This window comes from Manacus vitellinus, unplaced genomic scaffold (assembly GCF_001715985.3).
Source record: "Manacus vitellinus isolate BGI_N305 unplaced genomic scaffold, ASM171598v3 scaffold_65_pilon, whole genome shotgun sequence".
Taxonomy (NCBI): domain Eukaryota; kingdom Metazoa; phylum Chordata; class Aves; order Passeriformes; family Pipridae; genus Manacus; species Manacus vitellinus.
Genome location: NW_021940724.1, coordinates 1,180,326 through 1,202,804, shown reverse-complemented (window position 1 = coordinate 1,202,804; position 22,479 = coordinate 1,180,326). Strand labels below are relative to the sequence as shown.

The 22,479-nt window shown below is 47.4% G+C and overlaps 1 protein-coding gene across 1 annotated transcript in view; it reads right to left on the bottom strand.

Moving 5' to 3' along the window:
* Window positions 1-22,479, bottom strand: part of LOC103760116 (plexin-A4) — a 225,462-nt gene that overhangs the window by 19,420 nt on the left and 183,563 nt on the right. The window contains exons 19-24 of the mRNA XM_018083606.2: window positions 21,610-21,878; window positions 19,104-19,170; window positions 17,074-17,220; window positions 10,068-10,227; window positions 3,896-3,999; window positions 1,425-1,524 (exon numbers count right to left, since the gene is read on the bottom strand). Coding sequence (XP_017939095.1) covers window positions 1,425-1,524; window positions 3,896-3,999; window positions 10,068-10,227; window positions 17,074-17,220; window positions 19,104-19,170; window positions 21,610-21,878 — 847 coding nt within the window. The remainder of the gene's footprint in view (window positions 1-1,424; window positions 1,525-3,895; window positions 4,000-10,067; window positions 10,228-17,073; window positions 17,221-19,103; window positions 19,171-21,609; window positions 21,879-22,479) is intronic.

The window sequence follows — 22,479 nt, the reverse complement described above, 5'->3', positions numbered from 1 at the left end:
GTCAGTGTCAGACACTGTCCAGGACAATACCAGTTACTCCTGGTAACCAGTATGGCTGAGTAACTGGTTTTACCCCTATGGATGTTTAGCCATACCCTGCCATGCTGTTTGGCACAGTGTCACCTCTTGTCTAGCTCCTCATCCCTCACTCCTTTGGCACCAAAGCAACCAAATTCCTGCCCACTCATCCACTTCACTCCCTGCTCCAAAATCTTATTTTTGGCAGAAATGAACCAGAACCCCAGGTGGGCCCACACAAATTTCCTCTCCAAGAAGGCTTTTAGCCTCCAAATTTTACCTCCCTTTGCCTCTGAGTCATGGCACAAGGCATTCCCCTCTCCCTGACCTTCCAGCAATGCAGCAGATCCAGGCTTTTCCAACCATAATTAACAGAAGTGTTGCACCTTTCTGTAGCAAGACCTGAATCAGCCTCATTAATGCATTACCAATCTCTACATATTAATTATCAGATGGAATATCCTTTTTCTCTCTGGATGCTGTTTTCTTAATTGCAATTAACAATCACTTCTGACCCACCACATCTTCTCCTCCCCCTGCCTCCTTCCCCACTCCCTCCTCCTGAAAAATCAAATGGCAAAAGAATTAAAGAAATCCAACAGAAATTAACCCCCCTCAAGTCTTCCTTTTCAAAGGTCACTGTGTCTTTCAGTAATTGCAACAACATGGCAAAGAGGATGAATATTAATAAGGCCTGGTGGATCATTTATGTCCTTGGAGAAAGTGGAAGGGGGTTCCTCTGGACATTGAGGAACTCTGCTTTCCAAGATAAAGGGAGTGAAAAAGGGCTGGAGATGCTTTCATACATTAAAAATAATAATAAATTGATATAACAGCAGCATCCAGGTTGGAGGGGGGGTTTGCAGTGCTCTGGTTGCACATCAGAGAGGTTTTGATTTGCTGTCCAGCATCCCCTTAGTGAGACACATCCTGGGCTGCAGTTCTGTCTCAGGGAGAAAGGGGTGTGAGGGAGACTCAGGAGGTCCCTGTTTGGCTCTACAGAGCAGTTTCCACCTGGTCTGTCTTTCACAGCTCTCTCATTCTCAGTTGTCTCACGGGTAAAGTGGGAACAACAATCCACCCCCTTGGGATATACTGATACAAGACTCTATGAGTGACACCCAGTGATTTAAGATGTGGGCAGCTAATTAAAAAGGCTCCTCCTTTCATTAATGAGGGAGGAGAACTTCCCGAGAGCAATCCAACCTCTTGGCTCAACAACTTGAACCAGATGCCAAAGTTTTAGATGGCTGAATCCTCTCTTCCTGCCATTCCTCAAGCAATCTCATCAAGGAATCATCTGCCCGTCACTCTCCCCGCTGGTGCTCCGTGTCTTGTGAGCACCACAATGTTTGGGATCTCTTCCCCAGAGCTCTCCCAGTCCATAGGAGCACACAAATCCTTACCATACTTGCTGGCTGACGTCCTGGAGACTGTGGAGTTGTTGACTGCATTGTAGGCAGTGACTTGCTTGGACACTAAAGCTACCACAGATCCATCTGGCACCTGTAGAGGAAAAGGGGCTTGGTCAGTAAGCTTCTGAGAACAGGTTGAGGACCATGCCAAAGGCAGCAGAAACTGAGCTGCAAACCAGTGTCAGGGGAAGCAGGACAAGTAGTTTTGACTCCAAGCTTCCAATGCTTTCTTCAGTGAGTTGTCTTTTTAATAAAAAAGGGACAAAATCTGCTGTTACACAATTAGAATCCTGCACTTGGGCAATGGGACAATTGATGACACATTGTGCTCCATTCAGGCCCTGATTCAAAGCCCAGTGATGACAATGTGAGTCAGAGAATAATTTAGGTTGGAAAAGGCTTTTAAGATCACTGAGTCCAACCATTAACCCAGCAGTGCCATGTTCACCACTCAACCATGTCCCCAAGGGCCACATCCAGAGGCCTTTCAAACACTTCCAGGGACGTTTTTTGCATTAACCTCAGTAAATCTGACAACAGGTTCTTGTCAAGGAAGCTCTTGTGCAGAAAAGGAGTGTGAGAAGAATAAAATCATCTGAGCAATTTCAAACAAGCTTTGGCTGTCCCACATGGATGATAAACTTGATGGGAAACGTTCTGTTCCTTCCACCCTGATTGCAGGTGATCTCTGGGTGCCCAGTGAAGAAATGGATGTCTGGATTTTCCACTTTCAACCTCTCCGTGCACTGTCTCCCCCTTCCATGTGACAAATCCACTGCTGGACTGAAGTGACCAGCACAACTTTTCCCTTTGCTGTGTCAGGGGGGGGCTCAGACAGGGAAAAGCAGCAGGTTTGGAGTGGCTGAGCTCCAGGGTGCCATGGGATTGTATTACAACAGACCACAGAGCTTTCTGAAACGAGCCAGATCTCCCCTTTCTCCAGCAAGACATGTGGGTCCCATATCAGAAATGCTAAAAGAGCCATATCAGGACCATCTGTGATAAATAAGACATCACAAAAACGAGACGGGCGAAAAAAGCCCCCGCTAACAACGTCTAACTCTTGGCTGTGTAATAATAATAATTAGCACTTGCATGGAGTTTTTCATCTTCAAAGCACTGCAGAGGCTAATTAAATAGCCCCTCAGCTATCACTGAAGGCAATTATTGGCTCTTTGTAGTTTCAGCCCCACACTGAAGATGGGGAAACTGAGGCAAAAAAAGGAATATCAGTGTCTGTCCCTGCATGATCCATGTGAGCCCTCAGGACAGCCAGGAAACCATGTACCCTGGCAGCTGAGGGCCTGTTCTGCCACAGCTCATCCTATAGCTGGGAGCTCATTGCCTGCAGCAAAAAAAAAAAAGAACATGGAAAAAGGACATGAAGGAAAGAAAATTCTGCCTGGTTTGTTGTTGAAATAAAATAGAAAACGCCCTTGTTCTCTCTGGGAAAAAAAAAAAAAAGTCAGCAATGTTTCAGTCAATCTGAAGGGAAAAAAGTTTTGTTTCCTTTTCAAATTACTGCTTGCTGCCTCCTCAGGTCAGCTCTTAAATGAAAAGAGAGAATAATCTTGTTATGAAACATAGATTGCTGAAGTGTGATTGAGGAAAGGACAAAATTGTCAGCATTGGATTAAACTTAATGAGGTGCTTTTCTTCTTGTTTGGTTTTTTTCCAAGGAAGAAGCTTTTGACCAAAACTTCATTTTTTATTAAATTACCACTCGTGTAAGATATTCTCAGACTTCTTTAGCTCTCTACTATGGATTTCAAGGTCATGCAGAGATGAAGGGAAAGTCCTGTCCCAAAGCAGGTCACAAGGACCAGGACAGGGGTTCAAAACAATTGTTCCTGGGTCAGCAACAACCCCACTGCACCCTGTTCTCCAGTGATGCTGTTTCCCACCTCCTTCTTCAAGACACTCAGACTCCCTCTTTCCATTTTTCTCTCTTCCATCCTTCTGAACTCTGCTGGAATTAGAAGGCCACTGATGCATGGGAAAAAGGAGGATGGAAGGCCTTGGGGTTTTTTTTGTCTACATGAGAAATGTTAACTTGTGTTATCTTTGTGGCCACATTTCTTCTTCACACCCTTCACTCACCAGGGTGCCCCTCCTTTGAGAGAAATTTTTCCTACCCTTGGCTTTATCTCCTCTGGGTAATTCTGACAAGGACAGTGGAACAGGGTGGATAAACTCAACGTGGAGAGTCTGTCCAGTTTATTGCCCACTCAACCATTCTTGACCTCTGCATCTTATAGTCATAAAATCACAGAATCATCAAGGTTAGAAAAGACCTTTGAGACCATCAAGTCCAACTGTTAACATGTCCCGAAGTGCCACATCTTTTTTTGAACACTTCCAGGGATGCTGATTCTGCCTCTTCCCTGAGCAAAAGAATATTTTGCCCTTCTCCTTTCTGTTTTATGAGCTGATCTGATTCCCATCCATTCTCTCACAGTTACCTGGTAGTGTGCCAGGGTGTTGAGCCTCTTCCAGTCATTCTCTATCTTGGTTGTGATGTCTTCATCCTGCAGGATCATCCTTGCCCCACTTGCTTGTCTCCACTCTGTGGGTACAACAGGGATATTGAGTTTTGATATAGGGACAGAGCCCTGGCAATCCCTGTGTCCACAACCTGCCTTTACACTCTGATTACTCACAGCACTTAACTCTTAATTTCTTTATATTTCTTATACCTGTTCTTGCCCCAACGTGGCTGTTTCCAAGACCAACCTGTCCTTGCTTGTGTTTGTTCCATGGGACAGGAGAGAATATCACTTGTGTTAGGGATAGAAATCCATCCTTGGCTCTCTTTCCTGTATCAGCCCAGACACAGCCTTTATAAATATCTGAGGTATGTGACCCTGCCATGACCCAGTCACAGAGGGGGCTCCCCTGGGCACAGCACCAAAGCCTGTTCTAGGCTCAGTTCATCTCCACTAGAGCTCACACAACACCTCCTGCATCTCAAATCCAGCAGGGATGGAGAGCAGGAAGCCCTTGGCTTCAGGCATAGCAGAGACACAACGGGGAGAAGAGTGAAGAACAGATCCAACCCCTGCTCTGTGGAGGATTTAATCCCCACCAGCCTTCAGGACACGCCTGTGGGCAGAAGGGCTCCTATTTCTGACCACATCCAGTTCTCCAGCCTCTCCCATGAAATGATGAATCCCCTCCTCCTGCAGCACTGGAGCAGCCTGGCACTTCCCAGGGTACCACTTTTTGCTCAAATCTCGAAAGATGCTCCATAGAATCATAGAGTGATTAACGTTGGGAAAGACTTCCAGGATCATGGGGTCATGTGGAGGATTGTCACAGCTTTCCCCACAGAGCACTCACAGACTTGCCTAAAGCCAGGAAAACATAAACATGGCCAAAAGGAGAGAAATGTTCTGTCACCTGGTGTCACCAGGGAAACCTGTGGCTTAATCACAACCTGGACCATTCAGAGCTCTTTTTTTGGCTGTCATGTTTTCAGTCACAGTGACCCAACCAGAGCCAAAGCAAAAAGTCTATTCATTTGCAGGAGTTAATTAAAATGAACTCTTGGATACGGAAGCATCACCTGCCACCCTTGCTTGTTTTTCCTAATACAAAAATGCAGGGACCATTGCAAATTTCTTTTGGTTTCAGCAGTTTTCTTATCACATAATTAAAATGCACTGGGAAAGCTGCACTTGCCTTTATTATTCATTTAAATTAGCAGGAAGAGGTCAGCAACTGTGTTTATTGCTGGGTGTTACTTTGGCTGGGGATACTCAGAGAGTAAGCAAAGGTTGTGTTGGCTGAGCACTGATCCTGAACTGCCCTTCATCTGCTCCAGCTCCTCAGATCCTCACCTACATTATCCTTGTGATGTCTGAGGGTGATGTTCTCTGCTCATTCCCACCTGGGCAGGATTCCTGGAAGCTAACTGGTCCCAGATATTGCTTGGAAGAGCACAAAATGCTGAAGTTTGGGCCGGGCTGGGAAATGGTGCTTTTACAAAGTGCCCCACAGGGCAGCAAAGCCAATTCTGCTGTCATAGAGTGGTTTTTCTGTGCCTTCCCTGTGCTCCCTTGGGTTTGGTGTCTCTTTGACCTCTCTCCTTCAGGGCTCTGCACAGTCCTATGGTCCTCCTCTCTCCTGAATCACCTTTGGGGAAAGACACACACACACTGTGTTTTGGGAGGGATGCACAGGTTCCTGGCGTGGGGCTTTGATAGGAGGGTGGGCACAGCTTTCCTCACTCTGTGTTTTATTTGTATGCCAAGGCTGGACAAAGTCCTCAGAGTGGATTTCCCTCTGCTCCAGGGGAGCTGAGGACATCCTGAGGTGTCCCCTCAAGCTTCTTGTGCTCCTGCAGAGACCCAGGGGATTCCCAAGCCCTTTCCCTTGGCCTTCCTGCAGAGAGGGATCATGTAAGGAAGAGGAAGGGACAGTCTAAGAGGACAAAAGAAGGAGGAAAACACCCTGCAGGGCATGTTCAGAGCATTGGCTTCAATTTTGCCCTGGCCAAATACAAATCACTTCATCAGGCATCTGAGCAATGACAGGGAAAGGACCCCCAGCTCTTCCCAGTCCCACTTCACGCTCCTCTTCTCTGTGAGGGTCAGCTCAGAGGGTCACACAACTATCTGCAAGGAAATGCAGAGGGAATGGGAAGGGAAAAGGTGACCCTGCCATCCATCTCCACAGCACTGAGTGAGCACTGTGAGCTCTGTCCTCGCTGGCAGCCCCTGTCCCCTCTCTCATCAGATCTGAGCAGAGCCAGCACAAAGGAGAGACACACTCCAATCCAATTTGTTACACTTCCACCTTCCAGAGAGAGGGAGGCAGAGGGGGAGGGAGGTAAAAATCCCATTATCTTTATCAAGCCTTCCAATCAGGAGCAGCAGTAAATGCAAACTCAGGAGACAGCTGCTGTGAAGCCTTTATATTTCATTCAGCAGATAGTGTATCTTTTTATTGCACGCAGGAATTACTTCTTCTTTTTCTTTTTTTTTTTTTTTTTTTTTTTTTTAAGAAAGAACCTTCCTGTTCAAGTTGGTTGGGAAAAAAAAAGGAAATTCCAGAGGCCTTTGACAAGGAGGTGCTTCTTGGAGCTGCAGCAATGCCTGGCCAAGGAAAGACTCTATAGGGAAGTGGGAGATGGGGAGATGTCATCCTGCATCTCAAATCCTATAGAAAATGTTCCACCTCCCCCATGCCTTCTCTCTGACCTGGGTCACCCTGAAAATGCCCATTGAATAAGGGAGAAAAGTGCAGCAGAGGGAACATTTTTCAGAAGCAATTGAAATTCCCAGGTGGATGGAAGACCTGCCAGCTCACTCCAAGTGCCTTCATTAGACTCCTCATCCTCAGTTCTACCATCCTGTGCACAGCAATGAGGTGTGGAACAAATGCATGTGGCTCACCCAGGCTTGATGCCTGTTTCATGATCACTCATCTCCTGAATATTTAGTCTGAAGAGCTGGGGGGCTGCTTTTAGTCTTATTTTCCAGGTGAGAGGCAGTTTGGCACAGGAAACAGAAGGATAAACCCCCTGTTCATGTGTGCAGGCACCAGTACAGCAGGTGGGTAGGAAACAAAAAGGGGTAAATGCCTGTGTGATGAGCTCTAGAAAGAGAGGAGAAACTCAGCTCTGGTTTTGGGATAGAGAAAGGATCATCATTGTTAGGAATAAGAGTTCATTTCAGAACACAGAGACAGAAGATGCCTGGGAATAATTTCATTCTGTATGGAACGAGTCACAGAATCACAGAATGGTTTGGGTTGGAAGGGACCTTAAAGATCATCCAGTTCTAATCCCTGCCATGAGCAGGGACAATTTCCACTAGACCAGGTTGCTCAGAGCCCCATCCAACCTGGCCTTGAACTTCCAGGGATCCAGGGGCAGCCACAGCTTCTCTGGGCAACCTGTGCCAGGGCCTCCCCACCCTCTGAGTAAAGAATTTCCTTCTAACATCTCATGTAAACCTGCCTCATAGTTTAAAACCATTTCCCCTTATCCTGTCACTCCAAGCCCTTGCCCAAAGTCCCTCTCCAGCTCTCTTGGAGCCCCTTTAGGCACTGAAAGGGGCTCTAAGCTCTCCCTAAAGTCTTCTCTAGGTTGAACTGCCCCAACTTTCTGAGCTTGTCTTCAGGGGATATGTGCAAGCTGTCAGCCTTACTCAATATATACCAGAGTTAGACCCAGTTTAAACATTTCCAGTTTAAATGAACTCCACATTTTAATCCTGCAGGGCTGGTGAGGCAGCAAGAACTTGTCTGATAAGCTCCACAACGAGCCTGCAACAGCATCACCGAGTGCAAGGCACCCAACCTGGCAGCTCCCACCACCTCAGCAGCCCCTTTCAAAAAGCATCCAAAACACAGGGAAGAGCAAATGCCTCAGCACGAAGCCAAATTCCTGTTTTGTGATCCCCACACCTGAACGTGTTCCCAAAGACAGGGTATTTAATTTACAGTGAGGGCTTCAAAAATGATAATAACGAAAATCGCCACCGCAGAAAGAAGTCTTTCTGCTCAGAGGGCTGCAATTTGGGGACTCGGACTGAAAATGTAACCTCAGGGTGTCCGAAATAAGTGCTTTCAGCTGACAACCCCCTCCAGGAGTTGCTGGGTAACAGCCAAACATTATGACATTTGCGACACACACACGGAGTCCCTGTGCCTGCGGCTCCCCTGCACTTTACGACTCACAACAACTCATTAGCTTGTTTGCTTTCTTCCACCTGGGCAATCCGGCCTAAGCAGGGACAGAAAGCCCTGGAAATTGTAATGGTAATAGAAAACGCTGTTTAAAAGCCATCGATTTCAAGGCCAGATCACAGTCATCTACTCCGACCTCCTGTGAGCAGGGGCTGGTCCAGCCCCTCTGCGATCCTGAGGATTCAGCCCGGGGCAGGTTGATCTGGAGAGCTCTGTGATGATTCCTAACGGCCAGCAGTGCTTTCTGCTCTCCTATTTGCTTCCTTCAACCTCGCTGAGGGATGCCAACAAACATCTTTTCCTGGGAAAAAGCTGGGATGGAGCTGTGTGGGTGGATGTGAGTGTCCTGCCCACGGCAGCCCTGCTCCTCCCACCTTGGGAGCTGATATGGTGAAGAAGCAACTACACTGCTGGTGGCAAGACTCTCCTACTAGATAAGGGGGTTTTTTGTGTGTGTTTTATTTTGTTTTTCTTTTCCCCTACTGTCCAAAGAGCTGCTGATTAGCCCATCTCTTGTCACTGTGGGCAAGCCTGTCCTCTGAGGGGTGCACATGCTCATGTCTTCTCTCTGGAACTTTCTGGTCCTCAGAACCACTCAGATCATAGAATCACAGAATTGTTTGGGTTGGAAGGGACATTCAAGACCACCTCATTTCAACCTCCTGTCATGGGCAGGCACAGCTTCCACTAGACCAGGTGCTCCAAGCCCTGTCCAGCCTGGCCTTGAACAGGTCAATATTTCTTAAACCAGCAACGATTCTGGCTGTAAAATTGTCAGGGACCCTGCGCACACAGACACACAGACACACACACACACACACACACACACACTTCTGTATCTGATGGTTGTCTCACAGCACCAACAGAACCTGTGGAGCCAAATTTATCCCAGGCATTTGCAGCAGGTAGGTAGAATTCCTGCATCCCATTTTGGATGCATCGTTCATCCCCACAGCAGAACAAACTGCTTCCCCCTCACACCCAGTCTGAGGTCTGAAGGAAGGGGGCTCTGTGGGTGCCATCCAGCACCAGACAGGTCGAGAGATCCAACTGCAAACCCCACTCCTCTGCTCTGCTGTGCCCCTGGCAGCATGCCCTCCCTGCCCTCCTGCTCACCTCAGCACTCATCATCCCCCTGCTGACTCCCAGCAGCTCCACAATCATTGTGGGTCCTTTCCTGATGATGTATATGATCTGTTCTTTACTGCTGCTGTTTTTGGCAGCTTGTCTCGTTATTTTAACTGCTTTTCATGAGCAATTTCTGTCAGGAATCCCTCCCTGCCCTGCATATACACACACACAGACACTTAACTTTAATCCCTGACCTCTCATTCCTGTCTTCATTTATTGCTGTGAATTGTTTCTTGGCCTTGGTCCATTCCCTCTCCTTTTGGTTCCTCTACAACTTTGCTGAGTTTTATAGACTCCATCATTTTCCACTCCAGTCTCTTTCCCTGAAGGTCACTGAGGGAAAATTCTGGCAGATGCACCCATAGTGCAGTCCCCAGCCCCACACCAGACACCACAGCAATGCCCTGAGCAGATTTTCCTACATTTTTTTCATAGCACTCTCCAGGTGTGGCATCACATCTGCCTGTGGACCCCAAACTCAGACATCTCACTCCTCCCAGTATCCTTGCTCCAGGTACTCTTTTTCCAGGGGTCTTTGGCAAGAGAGCAAGAACATTCCCACTCATGCTTTTTCCACACCCTTGTCTGGGGTGAATCCTGTGGGCAGGAAAGCAGGAATGGCTGCTGGTCTTTTGAAGTCCTAAAGGCCAAAGATTCCATAAGATCAACACAGTGTCTCATCTGCCCTCTCTCTGCTGCTCTGAGGGTACACTCAGCCTGGAGAGGGGACACCTGCCCCAGGAAAGGGTCTGGATGGGGTTTGGCTGCCTCCCCTCCCCAGTTCCCCCCTGCCTGAGGTCAATCACCTACCCAAATCCATGTCAGCAGCCTTGGGGCGGTGGGAGCAGGGCACGTTCTTGAAGATGGCATCCAGGATCTTCTCCTTGACCTGTGTGATGGTGTCACAGTTCAGGATCTTCACCGGGATCTCGGGGCTGTTCACGTTGTCGGGGTTCACGCAGCTCAGGACCTGAGAGAGAGGCAGTGAGACCCACCACACAGGGCACAGCAGCACAGGTACCCTCTGGCTGCCCCTCTGGCTGCTCTCTGCATCCCACAAGCCATCTAGGGTGCAACAGTAGGGAAAAATGGGCCTTGAGAGTATTCCCTCCTTCAAAAAGGCACAGGGATCTGGTTTCACACGGGAGGGATTCCCTGCACCCACAGCTGTGCCCAGGGAATTAAAGGAAACTCCGTGTTTGGCTCTAAGTACGTGCTGTGGGCTCCCAGATGTTACAGCCCCTAAGTTGACTTAGGGCTGATGTGGAGTTTTTTCTGAACTGGTGTCTCATATCCCTGTGAGCTGGAACTGCTGTACCTGTGGGAACAGCCCTTTGGATTTGAGACTGATTTCCTTGGCATCTTTGTTATACTTAATCACAGAATCACAGAATGCTTTGGGTTGGAAGGGGCCTTAAAGATCATCTAATTCCAATTCCCCTGCCCCAAATTCCACTAGGCCAGGTTGCTCCAAGCCCTGTTCCAGTCTGATCCTGAACACTTCCAGGGATGGGGCAGCCACAGCTTCTCTGGGCAACTTGTTCCAGTGCCTCACCACCCTCACAGGGAAGAATTTCTTTCTTCATAACATAGAGCCCATGAATACCAGCTCGTGGGTTCTGGTGCTTTCTGTACAAATGGTCGTTGGTGCAAACTTTTCATAGAATCCATTAAAAATGTACCCAGGTCTGACCCTGGCTGAAGCCCAACTGATACCCACAGGGCTCTCCAGAGCTTTCCTTGGCCTCTGACCCATTCCATGCTTCCTGGATAGCTGGCAAGGTGCCCTAATTCAGCAGAGGTCTCCTTGCAGTGCCACCTGACTTTGATAATTCGGGTGAAAACGCTCTTCAACCTCTAAACCTTAAATGTGCCCAGCCATGGCACTGACCAGGCCCCTCTCAGAAGAATGTGATTCATTTTGAAATGCAGGGCTTCTTTAAAAATGAAACACAAGACAACATCAACAACCTCTGCTTTCACATTTAGCAGAAGAAAATTGACCCAACTGGAGAGGCCTCTCGTCTCTCTGAAGGAAAATTTAATTTTCTCCAAAGGCTCTGTCCAAGAGTAAATTCAAAGCACATGGGGTGGTGAGGGGGGAAAACCTTAAACACACTCACAGAGTGTTTAAGAGCAACCTGCTGCTCACCCTCGGCCATGTCTGCACTGACCATTCTGCTCTCTTTTGGCTACAGAAGTGTGAAGTCTATAAAGTTTTATAAACTTAGCACACCTCTGCACTTGAAAGGAGTGTTCCCTAGTGCTCCAGGCAATATATAGCTATTAAATGTTCCTGGGCCACCTTTTACAAGTGCAGACTTGTTAGTTTTGGTGCCTGAAACAAATTTTATCTTGACTGTAAATTCCCTTCTGTAGCACACAAGAGGTGCTGGACCCTCCATCACTTCTATCTTCACCTACTAAGATGCAGTGGGAGCTCAAAGTTGCTTAAAACAGGGTGAAATCATATCAGTATAATTACACACTGGCTCCCCAGGCTCCCTTTGGTGATGTTATGCTCAACTAAGAGGGACTTGTGAAGATTTTGCTTACAAAGAGCTCTGTGATCTTGCTGGATGAAAGGGGAGATGTAAATATGAGATATTGATTAGATCATAATGCTATTATTTATATGTCACTTCCAGAAGTATTGAAGAAGCATCAATTCAGATAATAATAACAGCCCAGATTTACAGTTCTGTGGCGTCTTTCATCTCAAAGGATCACAGAATTAGACATAAAAAGCCCTGTTGAAATGCAGCATCCAGTGTTGAGGTTATTAGTTGGTGTAGCCCTGTGCAGCCCTCTTGGGCTGTGCCCATTCCTTGCCTGCAGGAAACTCTTCCTGTGCAAACTCCTTGGGTGTATCCAGAAAATAAACACTTGATTGTTGGGAGCCTGTGCTGCTGTTGGGGTTATGGTTGGGCTCCATGACCTTAAAGGTGCTTTCCAACCTAAATTATCCTATTACACACCTGTAGGGAAATGGAAAAGGGATGGCAGGCTGGGACAGCTCTTTTGAGAGTGTTATGGGGGTTACACATGGCTCTGGACACCAAGGTACTCTGCAGGTGTCTCCCAGAGATCTGATCTCAGCTGAGGTGAAATGAGCTGATGCCAAGCACAACAAGCCCTGTGCTGGGATTAATCCCTGATTCAAACAGCTGGAGTTCAGTTTAGTCCCCAGCAAGAGGCCCTTTAGTGCTCTTTAAAACAATCTAAGCTGCCCTGCCAGGCCAACATCTGGTCCAGAGGACCCAACACCTCCTGCAGGTGCTGACTGGTGTCCACCACACCAGTACCCACCCACCAGCTGGAAGGTGACAATGGGGATTTGCTCTTTTTAACTTGTTTATCCTCGAATTTCACAGGCTGCCAGGTTTGGAAGGTGTCAGAAAACTCTGCCCAGTGAGTCACAGTCCTTCATGCCTTGACTACCACAGCCCTTTCCTCTGCCAGCTCAGCTGGAATAAGAAGAAAGAGCAAGGAAGGCAATATTTGAAAGAAGTTTGCTTTCAGGGATTTTAGACATAGGTGGGGAAGGTGAACCCTGTAAGCCCCTGTAAACCCCTGAGCTGCCATGTGTTCATTACAATGACCATCAGGATGCTCTTTTCAACATTTTAGGGAATTCACATATCACTTATGGAAACCAACACCCTTCCCAGAGCACAGTGGCTTTGACATACGTGCCCCAGGTTTCACATCAACTCTCCACTGGTGTTTTCCTGCTCTTGTGGAGCAAGAAACTTTTCTCTGTACTGATGAAAACCAAGCTAAGACAAAGAACTAATCTCATTGCTCCTGCACTGCTGCTCAGCTGCATCAATCTTGGATGTCCACTGGTGGGGAAGATACCCCCTAATGGCCTGTGTTGTATTCCCACAGGATTAGTCACCCTGAGGGAAGTTTTGCAGTGCTGATCTCCCAAATGCAGTCACTGCTGCTGCTCCATCAGCCACCACCTGCCTTTGAGCCCTGAGGGGCAGAGCTGGTGAAGTGGAGGAAGGGGAGAGGAGACTTCAGTGTCACTCAAGGATGTGAATGTTTTGGCACTGAGAGGACAAGAGCACTTGGCACTGCTGTTCTGTCACGCACTGGGGTCTGTGTCACATGAGGATGTGCCAGTTGTGGGGTCAATATGAAAAGGAATGGGACTGGGAGCACACTGAGCAGTAATCTCTGAGCCCTGCCCTTCCCCTGTATGACCTTGGGATGTGTCATCTCACTGGATTTGTGTTTATTGACCTTTTTCAACATCCTTGGTTTTTTTTTTTTATCTGCTAGCCCTTCCAGTCATGAACTGTCTCTAAATGTCTTATATACATGCAAAGCTTAGCTCAGCTAAGCCCTGATGGCCATTACAGATTACTGACATTTAAATAATAAAGGCAGAACTTGTAACTACTCATATGGCTCTGAGTTCTCTGCAGTGGCCTGACCTGGGAGTTGGATGTCCCTACAGTTTCTGTCCCAGGGACAGAAATCCTTCTCTCCCTTCTAGATTGGGCTGAAACGTTCAAGGGGGGTTGCAAACAGAGAGGCTTGGTGGAGAAAAAGGAGAAGGACCCCCAAAAAAACCAAGCATAGGAAAGCCTTCTGATGTCATAGAATTATAGAATCACAGAATGGTTTGGGTTGGAAGGCATCTTAAAGACCATCTAGTCCCAACCCCCTGCCATGGGCAGAGACACCTTCCACTATTCCAGGTTGCTCAGAGCCCCATCCAACCTGACCTTGAACACTTCCAGGGATAGGGTGTCAACAACTTCTCTGGGCAACCTCTTCCAATATCTTGATGGTGACTTTCTTCCTGCCACCAAACTCCCTCAAAAGCCTTAACCAAAGGCAGTTGGAAGGATCTTTATCCATCTGGTCTACGTTCTCAGGAGAGAGGATCCCATTAGGCTGCCAGCAGTGGAGCCACTGAGGTGTGCAGGGACCACACAGGGTAGGTCACTGCTCCAGATGTTCTGGGCATCTCCTCCCTGTCACCCTCAAACACTAATTAGCCAACACTCTTGACAGCTTCTAACACATCTCTTTGCTCCCTTGTGTTATTTGTATCAACAGAAATGCAGCTGCTGCAGGAGATGGATGGTTTTTCACCTCCCAGTGAAGGCAGAGCAGTGGCAGCAGCAGTGAGGGTTTTGCATCTGGATTCTCCTTTGGTGAATGGCTAAAAACCCCATGGATTCTGGCAAAGGCAGATGGCAGCCAGCAGGGATGAAATCTGCCTGTGTCTCATAGACGGGATAATGTAGCTGGGTTTTCAAGAGCACTAACACAAGAGGGGGTTCCTCTGGGGTTCACAGATTAGAGAAGGCCCACTGTTTAGCTGCAACCATTTATTCCAGCAAATCACATCTGTAAGTAGCTTAATTTCTCCTGGCTGAAAATTCCCTTGTAAGTACAGGAATTCTTACAGACTGCAAAGACCCTCAGACACCAAGGGCTGCTTCCTTGGACACCTGTAGGACCTGGCAGACAGCAACTTGGAGCTACCTGGTTTTGCAGAGAAACCAGACCAAAACAATCTAAATTTAGTACCTGAGGTGTGTATTGTAAAATCAATTCATTCCAGGTGCCTGAATGTGCTCTATCTTTTTTTTTCTCTCCCTGGATAAGTCAATTCCTTTGGATCTGCTGTTCACTCAAACCATGTTCAAAACCGTGATTTAAAATATTAGGTCATAGAATAGAATCATAAAATCATAGAATGGTTTAGGTTGGAAAGGACCTTAAAGATCATCTTGTTCCAACCCCCCTGCCATGGGCAGGGGCACCTTCCACTATCCCAGGTTGCTCCAAGCCCTGTCCAACATGGCCTTGGACATTTCCAGGGATGGAGCATTCTCAGCTTCTTTGGGGAACCTGTTCCTGTGTCTCACCACCCCCACAGTAAAGAATTTCTCTCTAATATCTACTCTAAACCTACTTTCTTTCAGTTTGAAGCCATTCCCCCTTGTCCTGTTAATCCATGCTCTTGTCAATAGTCTCTCTCCATCTTTTTTTGTGGGCTCCTTTCAGGTACCACAAAGCCACAATTAGGTCACCCCAAAGCTTCTCTTCGCCAGGTCATGATTAATGAAGGCTAAAGAATAAATCATAGAATCCTTTAGTTTGGAAAAGACCTCTAAGATCCTGGAGTATGTGCCTTCCAAAAGCAGCCCTGGCCCTGTCTTCCAGGAATAATGGCAATAAACAGCCTGTTTCCATGTGCCACACTGCTGGAATTGGGATTTACCTCAGCCAAGCGCTCAGGATATGTGAACATCCCAGGGAATTTTAGCCCCATAAACTGCAAACTCACAGTGCTGGTTTAGAGCAGGAGATTGAGGGAATTCCCACATGAAAAACACTAAATCAGTTCTTTGCTTTATTTCATGACTGTATATTTTTAATAAGATGCGTCACAATGCTGAAGGAAGGTAGAGAAAGGACAAAATTAAACAGAAATAAAGAGAAACAGAAAGGAAGAACAATCCTGTTCCCATTCTGCTGCTTCTTAATCTCCTTCACCGGAGCTGATCTCTGTAAATCTGCTGAGATTCCTATCGGGATATATTTGTCTGCTCTTGAGATGTAAGAGGGAGAGCTGATTAACATCAAACAGCACAAAGGGAAGGAGGAGAGCTTTGTTCAGGCTGCTGTATAATTACTACTCTTTGCTGGCTGCTTTCTATCAAGCCTAAAAGGATCTGGGGGGATTTCCTTTGGTGAAAGGGATCACTCCATGTCTGTGTTTTCCTTCCTTCTGCTCCCTCTCTCCGTGTGAGAACAGCCTCTGAATTGTTCCATAACAACAGCAAAGAAGGACCATGCTGATGATTTAACAGGAAAGTCACGTTTTTAATACACAAAATAAAAGTGTGATCTTATTTAAGGATAAAATCCAACCCCCCATCAGACCTGGATTCGATCAAAGCTCAGCTCTAGACTGAAGACAAGCAGAATTTCAACATCAGCCCACCTGAGCTGAGGTTTAAGACAGGTCAAGGAGCCAACATCGACTGGGGGTTGGAACCAGATGATCTTTAAGGTCCTTTCCAACCCAAACCATTCTGTGATTCTATGATTAGGCACAGTTTTCAGAGCTATCTAGAGTGAAGTGAAACGAATGTCCCTCATACGAAACTGCAGTTAAAATAATCTGATCAATTTAGAGCATCTTCTGACTGTCCTAAAATTGGGGTTGGGTTTGTCTGAGGACAAAGGCACAGGGAAGAGAAAAATTACAAGGATCATTGAAGACTTAGAAAGTGATCTTTATCCCACAGAGACTTAGAAGCTCCGTGGATTTAGCGTATCCAGGAAAGAATGAAGGCCCAAAAAAACACACTAAGAAGAGATATCTAATGCTCTTTAATTGATGCTCTTTAATCAAGTGGGAAAGGGTGTAATCTCAGAGCAGAAGCTAAAGCTGCACATCTGCAATGTATATCTTGCACCATGCAGACAATTCCATTTTGAAGCGAATGACTCAGTGCCAGGGATTAGTTTTCTTCCCCTTGAAATCTTTAAATCAACTTCATTTTTCTTTGACTTGTGCTTCCTCAAGAGGAATGGCTGCACAAGTTCTAGAGCAGACCTAAAGTCCCTCCACTCTGTACCTCTGACATATCCCTTGATGCTGAAATCCTCACGGGAGAAAGAGATTTTTAATTTTAATAATCAATCTACAGCAGGGTTACCCTGCTGGGATACGGGGATAATTGTCCCAGAGGGTCAGCATGCCCATCATGGGCTTCTGTTTCTAAATTCCATTTTTCTAGAAGGTTCTGGACAAGCCCACAGGACTCAGAGCACTCACCAGTGTCTTGTAGTCGATCTGCTGTCGGATGAGCTTGTCCTCACTCAGGGAATACCGGGCCTCCCCAGTGATGGAATCGATGGGACCCTTCTCCATCTGCTGCTTGATGGCACAGAAAAGGGAGAAGAGAGGTTCTCCAGCACACTCCTGAAGGGGTGAGAGACAACCATGAGGTGAAACAAGAGGAGGAGAGGTGAGAACCAAACCCACGTGGCATCCCAGTGACTGCCATGGCTTGCCATCCCCAGTCTCTCCAGACCAATACATCAGTGTATTCCATACAGCCCAGGAGCAGAGGTCACCCTCCACTTCCACAGAGTGCAACCAGCCCTGGAAAGCCAATCCCACAGTGTGCTGTCATGGGACAAAGGTGTCAGTGCTCCCTGGCAGTGCTGGGACTGGCAGAGCCTTGCAGGTGCTGTTCCAGTCAGTGTCACCAGGCCAGAGCTCTGCACTGGTGGGGAGGGTTCCAGAGAACCTGGAGGCAACTCTGAAAGGGAGATGGACTGATGGTGCCTTGTTCTGGGTGTCTGGGCAGTGTCCACAGCCTCCCTGAGCACCCTCATGCTGGAGGCAAACAGGGATGCTCAGGCAGGAGCAGCTCCATGAGCCAGGGGAGATGTGCCCTTGGGTCTGTGTGGTTGCACTGGTGATGTCAGATGTGTGGAGCCCACATGGGACAGCAACAAGCAGCCCACAGGCAGGGCCAGCAAACACACCTTTCCCTAATTTCCCCTCATCATTCACACTCACTGTACTCCTCTCCCCACACTTTTCCAGCCTCTCCTCCTTTGCTGCCCTCCCTCAGCACATTCCCTGCCATGAACCCCTCCTCATGCTTTCCCCTCTTACCTCTTTCCCCCTTCATCCTTCCTCCCCTCCTCACCCTCTCCTCTTGTGTCCCAACTCAGGGAGCGAGGTCATTTTCCCCCGGTGTAAATCCCAGGGAAAACAAGTTAATAATCAGAAGCAAAGTGGCCCCTTTTTCAGTTCCTACACCTGTCTCCCACTTAATTAGCTTATCTGCCAGCAGCATATTGCTTCTGTGTGCCTGTCTCTTGCCCTTATCAGGCCTCTGTTCAGGCTAAGGCAAGAAGACAAGTAGCTGAGTGGGGTGAAAAAAGCCTATTATAAAAGCAGCTCTTTAGAGAGTCACCTCCTTATATCCTTTCCTTTCAGCTCAGAGCAGGGATCTGATACCGAAGTCACTAAAATTACCTTCCAGGGACCTTCAAAACTTTCCCCTGTGTTCATCCTTGAACTGGGGGAGGCTCAGGGGATTGGGGTTTGTTTGTGAAGCCTTGAATTGCCAGGCAGAGGGTGGTTATTGTGTCCAAATGAGGCTGTCAGGTGTGAGGATATTTAGCAACTGCACTGGGAGTGGGGGAGAGGAGCAAGCTCAGCTCCTTCCCAACAGGCTGGCTCTGAGTTTGGTCTCTTGGCAATTGTCATGCCTGGGGCTCAGTGTGGGTCCCCCAAGGGGGACCTGCCATCACCCAGCAGGTCTCAAAGGCTGAAAGACTTTTTTTTTTTTTTTGCTACCCACCACCCCAAGGAGACCTTCCAGGAGGAACAAGAGGGCTCAGAGGGTTCTTTCACTCTTTTGCTGCTGAGTATCCTTCCAGCTGGGGCTGGATCTCAGTACTGCCTCTGAACTGAGGTGGAAGGAGATCTCCAGCCACCACGCACCGAAAATATGGGTCACCACATGATGGAGAACTCAGGCTGCTGGTAAAAAGAGAGCATTTTCCATACAGGTCTCAATCATGGTCTGAAAACATCCACATTTCAGCACTGACCCTCAGATACCACCTCTGTGCAAGGAGAAAGACCAGCAGGCTGCTTCTCTAACAAAGTGTCCCTCTTTGTTCTTCCTGGATGAGAAAACATCCCATCTCTCCTATTAGGCAGTGACCTCCTTCCAGAGAAAAAAAAAGAATTTTTCCTTTATATCTGGGAAGTTTTTGCCCCAACCAAACCTCACCAGGAAGAAATGCATTAAAGCAGCTGTTTTTCCAGGCTCCTCTTACCTTGAGGAATTTGTAGAGAAGGAAGGTGAACCAGTTGGTGAGCATCTTCTCAGCCACAGACTCTGTCCTAAATTCAGGGAGGGAGAAAAGGCAAATTGGAAGTGATTTAGTTGTGCTGATCCTATCAAAGAACTAAGCAAAATATTGGCCTGGTCCATCTTACTGCCCAGATCTCTGAGCCCTGTGCTAAGTCTGGCACGACAATCTCAGGCTTCAGCACGTTTTGGATTTAGGGAACCTGCAAATTCTTACTGCCTTGTTGACTCTCCTGTGACCAGAACTCCCCGTGTGTCTGTTTTTCAGTTTCTTCAACAACGAAAAAGAGTTGACAACATTTGAGGGATGCAAAGAGCTCAGGGAGGATAAATCCATCAAATATGAGGAGCTCAGAGCTAGGCCATATGTCAAGTAGGCTATATAAATACTCAAGAGAGACAGATCTAAATCACTAGGGAGCAGTTATCCAGCACTGCCTATCTCCCTGGCATTTGGGAGTGATTATACTCCTCAGTGTGGCAATGTGGAGCATTCACAGAGCTCATGCTTTTGCCCTTGAACACTCTGTCCTCCACGAAACAGAGATCCATCTCGAGGCTTCAGGATGAACTTTTCCTACAGAAAGACCAACTCAGACCTGTAAGTGTGGTCTGGACACCAGGGGCACAGGATAAACCTCTGTTGGCTCCACTACATGCACTGGTGCTGCTCAAGAAGAAAGCACAAGTCCCTGTCTGGTTGAATTAAAGTGGATCCTCCTTGTCCTGGCTCTCACCAAAGCCACACAGGGGTTCTTGCTTGTTTTTGTTGTTCCCTGCCCTGAAAAATCTCTTTGGAGCTGTAGATGCCATGTGGGATGAACACTGGACTCAGGTGAGGGGGGAAAATCACTTCTGCCAGCTCCTTCTTTCTGTCAAATATCTCCAAAACGGCCACTGCAGAAAGGTGTTGGAATATTCACTTCCATCCACAGACTCATGGAGAGGGAAGCATCAAGTTGGATCCAGCTGCTCCAAATCATTGTGTGAGGACCTCATACCAACATCTGACCCAAGGCACTGAGCTATTCATGTGTTCTGTGCTGGTGCTGCTCAGGGCAGGACCTCCATCTCAGAGCACAAAGCACATCTCTGGTTTCTCCTCATGTTTTCAGACCTTGGAACAGTGGATGTGCCTTCTCTGTTCCCTGGCTCTCCTTCCAAAGGCCACAATTAATGTCCAACAAAGAGAGTTAGAAAAGAGCTGCAGGAAGGAGAAAGAGGAAAGATGGGATTCTCAGGACAAGACAGTAATGAGCAACCAGGAAAGATAAAGAGATGGAGAAAGGGGAAGAAAAAGGAGAACATGAAGGGAGGAGACAGTTGGAAGGAGGCAGTGCCATCCAGCATCAGAGGAGAAGCACAGAAAGGAAGTCTGGGGACAGCTGCAGGGTGGTCACCAGCCAGGCTGGAGGGCTTGAATCACATCAGGCAGTCAACTGACACCAAAGCAAAGTCCAGCCTGTGCCCCTGGCATTGCTGCCCTGAATGCCAGGAAGTGCCTTCTGCTCCCTTTTCTACTGATTGACCATAGTGGGCCATGTGCCAAAGGAAAAGCCTCCCAGAAGGCACCAGAGATCTCTTCCCTGCCCAAGCCATCCATCATAATCAGCTGAGGGCTCCTCAGAGTTGGCTCTGAGCAGTGGCAAAGGCCATTCCTCTCCAGAAGACTCCCCCTGATTTTACTCAGGATCAGAAGGATTGGGTCAGACCGTGAAAAGAAGATGAATCTGATCCTAAAGGGAGAAGAGGCAGCACTTCCTTAGGTAGGGAAGGCATTTAAATTACAGAGCAGTAGATTTCTAACTTGAGGTTTCCCACAGAACTGTGGAGTTTAGACCTCACACCAGGCCAAGAAGCACCAATTCAAACTTGTGCCTTGTATAAAACCAGCTCTGTTGTCCTGCTCAGCTCTTCTGCTGCCTTCCCCAAACTCCCAGTACCAATGCTCTGGGAGACACAGGAGATCCCACAGTGCAGCTGAAGACTCTCCATGTGTTCATAGGTAATCAAGGAACAAAAAACAAAGCTGGGAATTCCACACCCCAGGCAGGAGATGGAAGAAGTTGACATACTGCTCACCAGGGATATAACACAGCCTGTTTTATGGGATACACTTAGAGATCCTACAAAACATAGTTGGAGTTTGTAGGTTAAAAGGAAAAATAAGCCTAAATTTAACATCTTAAGCACACAGAGAGTCCAAAATAAGGATTAGGAAACAGGGACTTTTGCTGCCCTTATGAAGCTTTATGGATGATCCACATGAAAATCTGGAGATAGTTTAGTTCTGGAACTTTTAATTCCTTAACTGTAACTTAACCCAATTCTGTAACTGTCAATCATTGACCATTTTTTGGTTAGGGAGGAGAGGAGGAGCTACATCTTTCCTCCAAAGATGACTATGATTATGTTGGACAGTGGAGCACAGGCTTCCCAACCCAAATCCCTCCAGCCCCAGCCATCCTCACCTCCGGAGCAGCAGCTTGGGGTGGTTCTTGCTCTCCAGGTTTTTGTCTATGAGGTCGGCCAGGAGCTGTTTGAGGACATCAGTGGCATATTCCAGCTTGCTCTGCAGCACTGTCATGATCAGCGAGGCCACATTGCCGCGGTCCCTCATGGAGAAGCTGCGCTGGGACTCCAGGGTGCGGATGAAGGACAGTAGGAACACCTTGTTGTTGATGAGCTGGGCAAAGAGCTTCAGGCCTTTCTCCACCCTCTCCTGCCTGTAGCCAGGGACCTGCACAAGAAGAAAGGGAGTTTATACCTTTATACCTTTCTCAGACCTCCCCAAATGGGTCTCACACCCTTTGCTGCCTCTCTGCCCTCATCCCGCCAGCTCCTCCAATTAAGGGGAGAGAGGAAGAGAGTCCACACATCATCTAATGATTAGGAAGCCTGGCAGAACTCCTACTCACAGCCAGATGATTTTTTTCCAATCCTGTGTTTCCCTCTCTGAACAGCACTTCAAAAAGATATTGCTGGTGCCTGGATGTGATACTACACCACATTATATTTTTATTTTAGTCAAACTGAAGTCTTATTCTAGTTTCATCCAAAACTTCTTTCTCATCCCTTCAAGAAACCTTCTAACAGAGGTTTGGGATTCAACTTTAGGAGAGGCAGAAAGAAAGTGAATGGGAAAGAGAGAGTGGGGTCAAGTTTTGAGGAGATGAGATGAAGAGACACAGAGGTTTGTACGTCTCTAATATATGTCTCAGCTGTGAGAGGTTACTGAACTAGTTTTTATATAGAAGAATTTAGGACCTCAACACTGGAGCCTGTGCTCCACAGTCATAGAATCCTAGAATCACAGAATCAACTGGGTTGGAAAAGCCCTC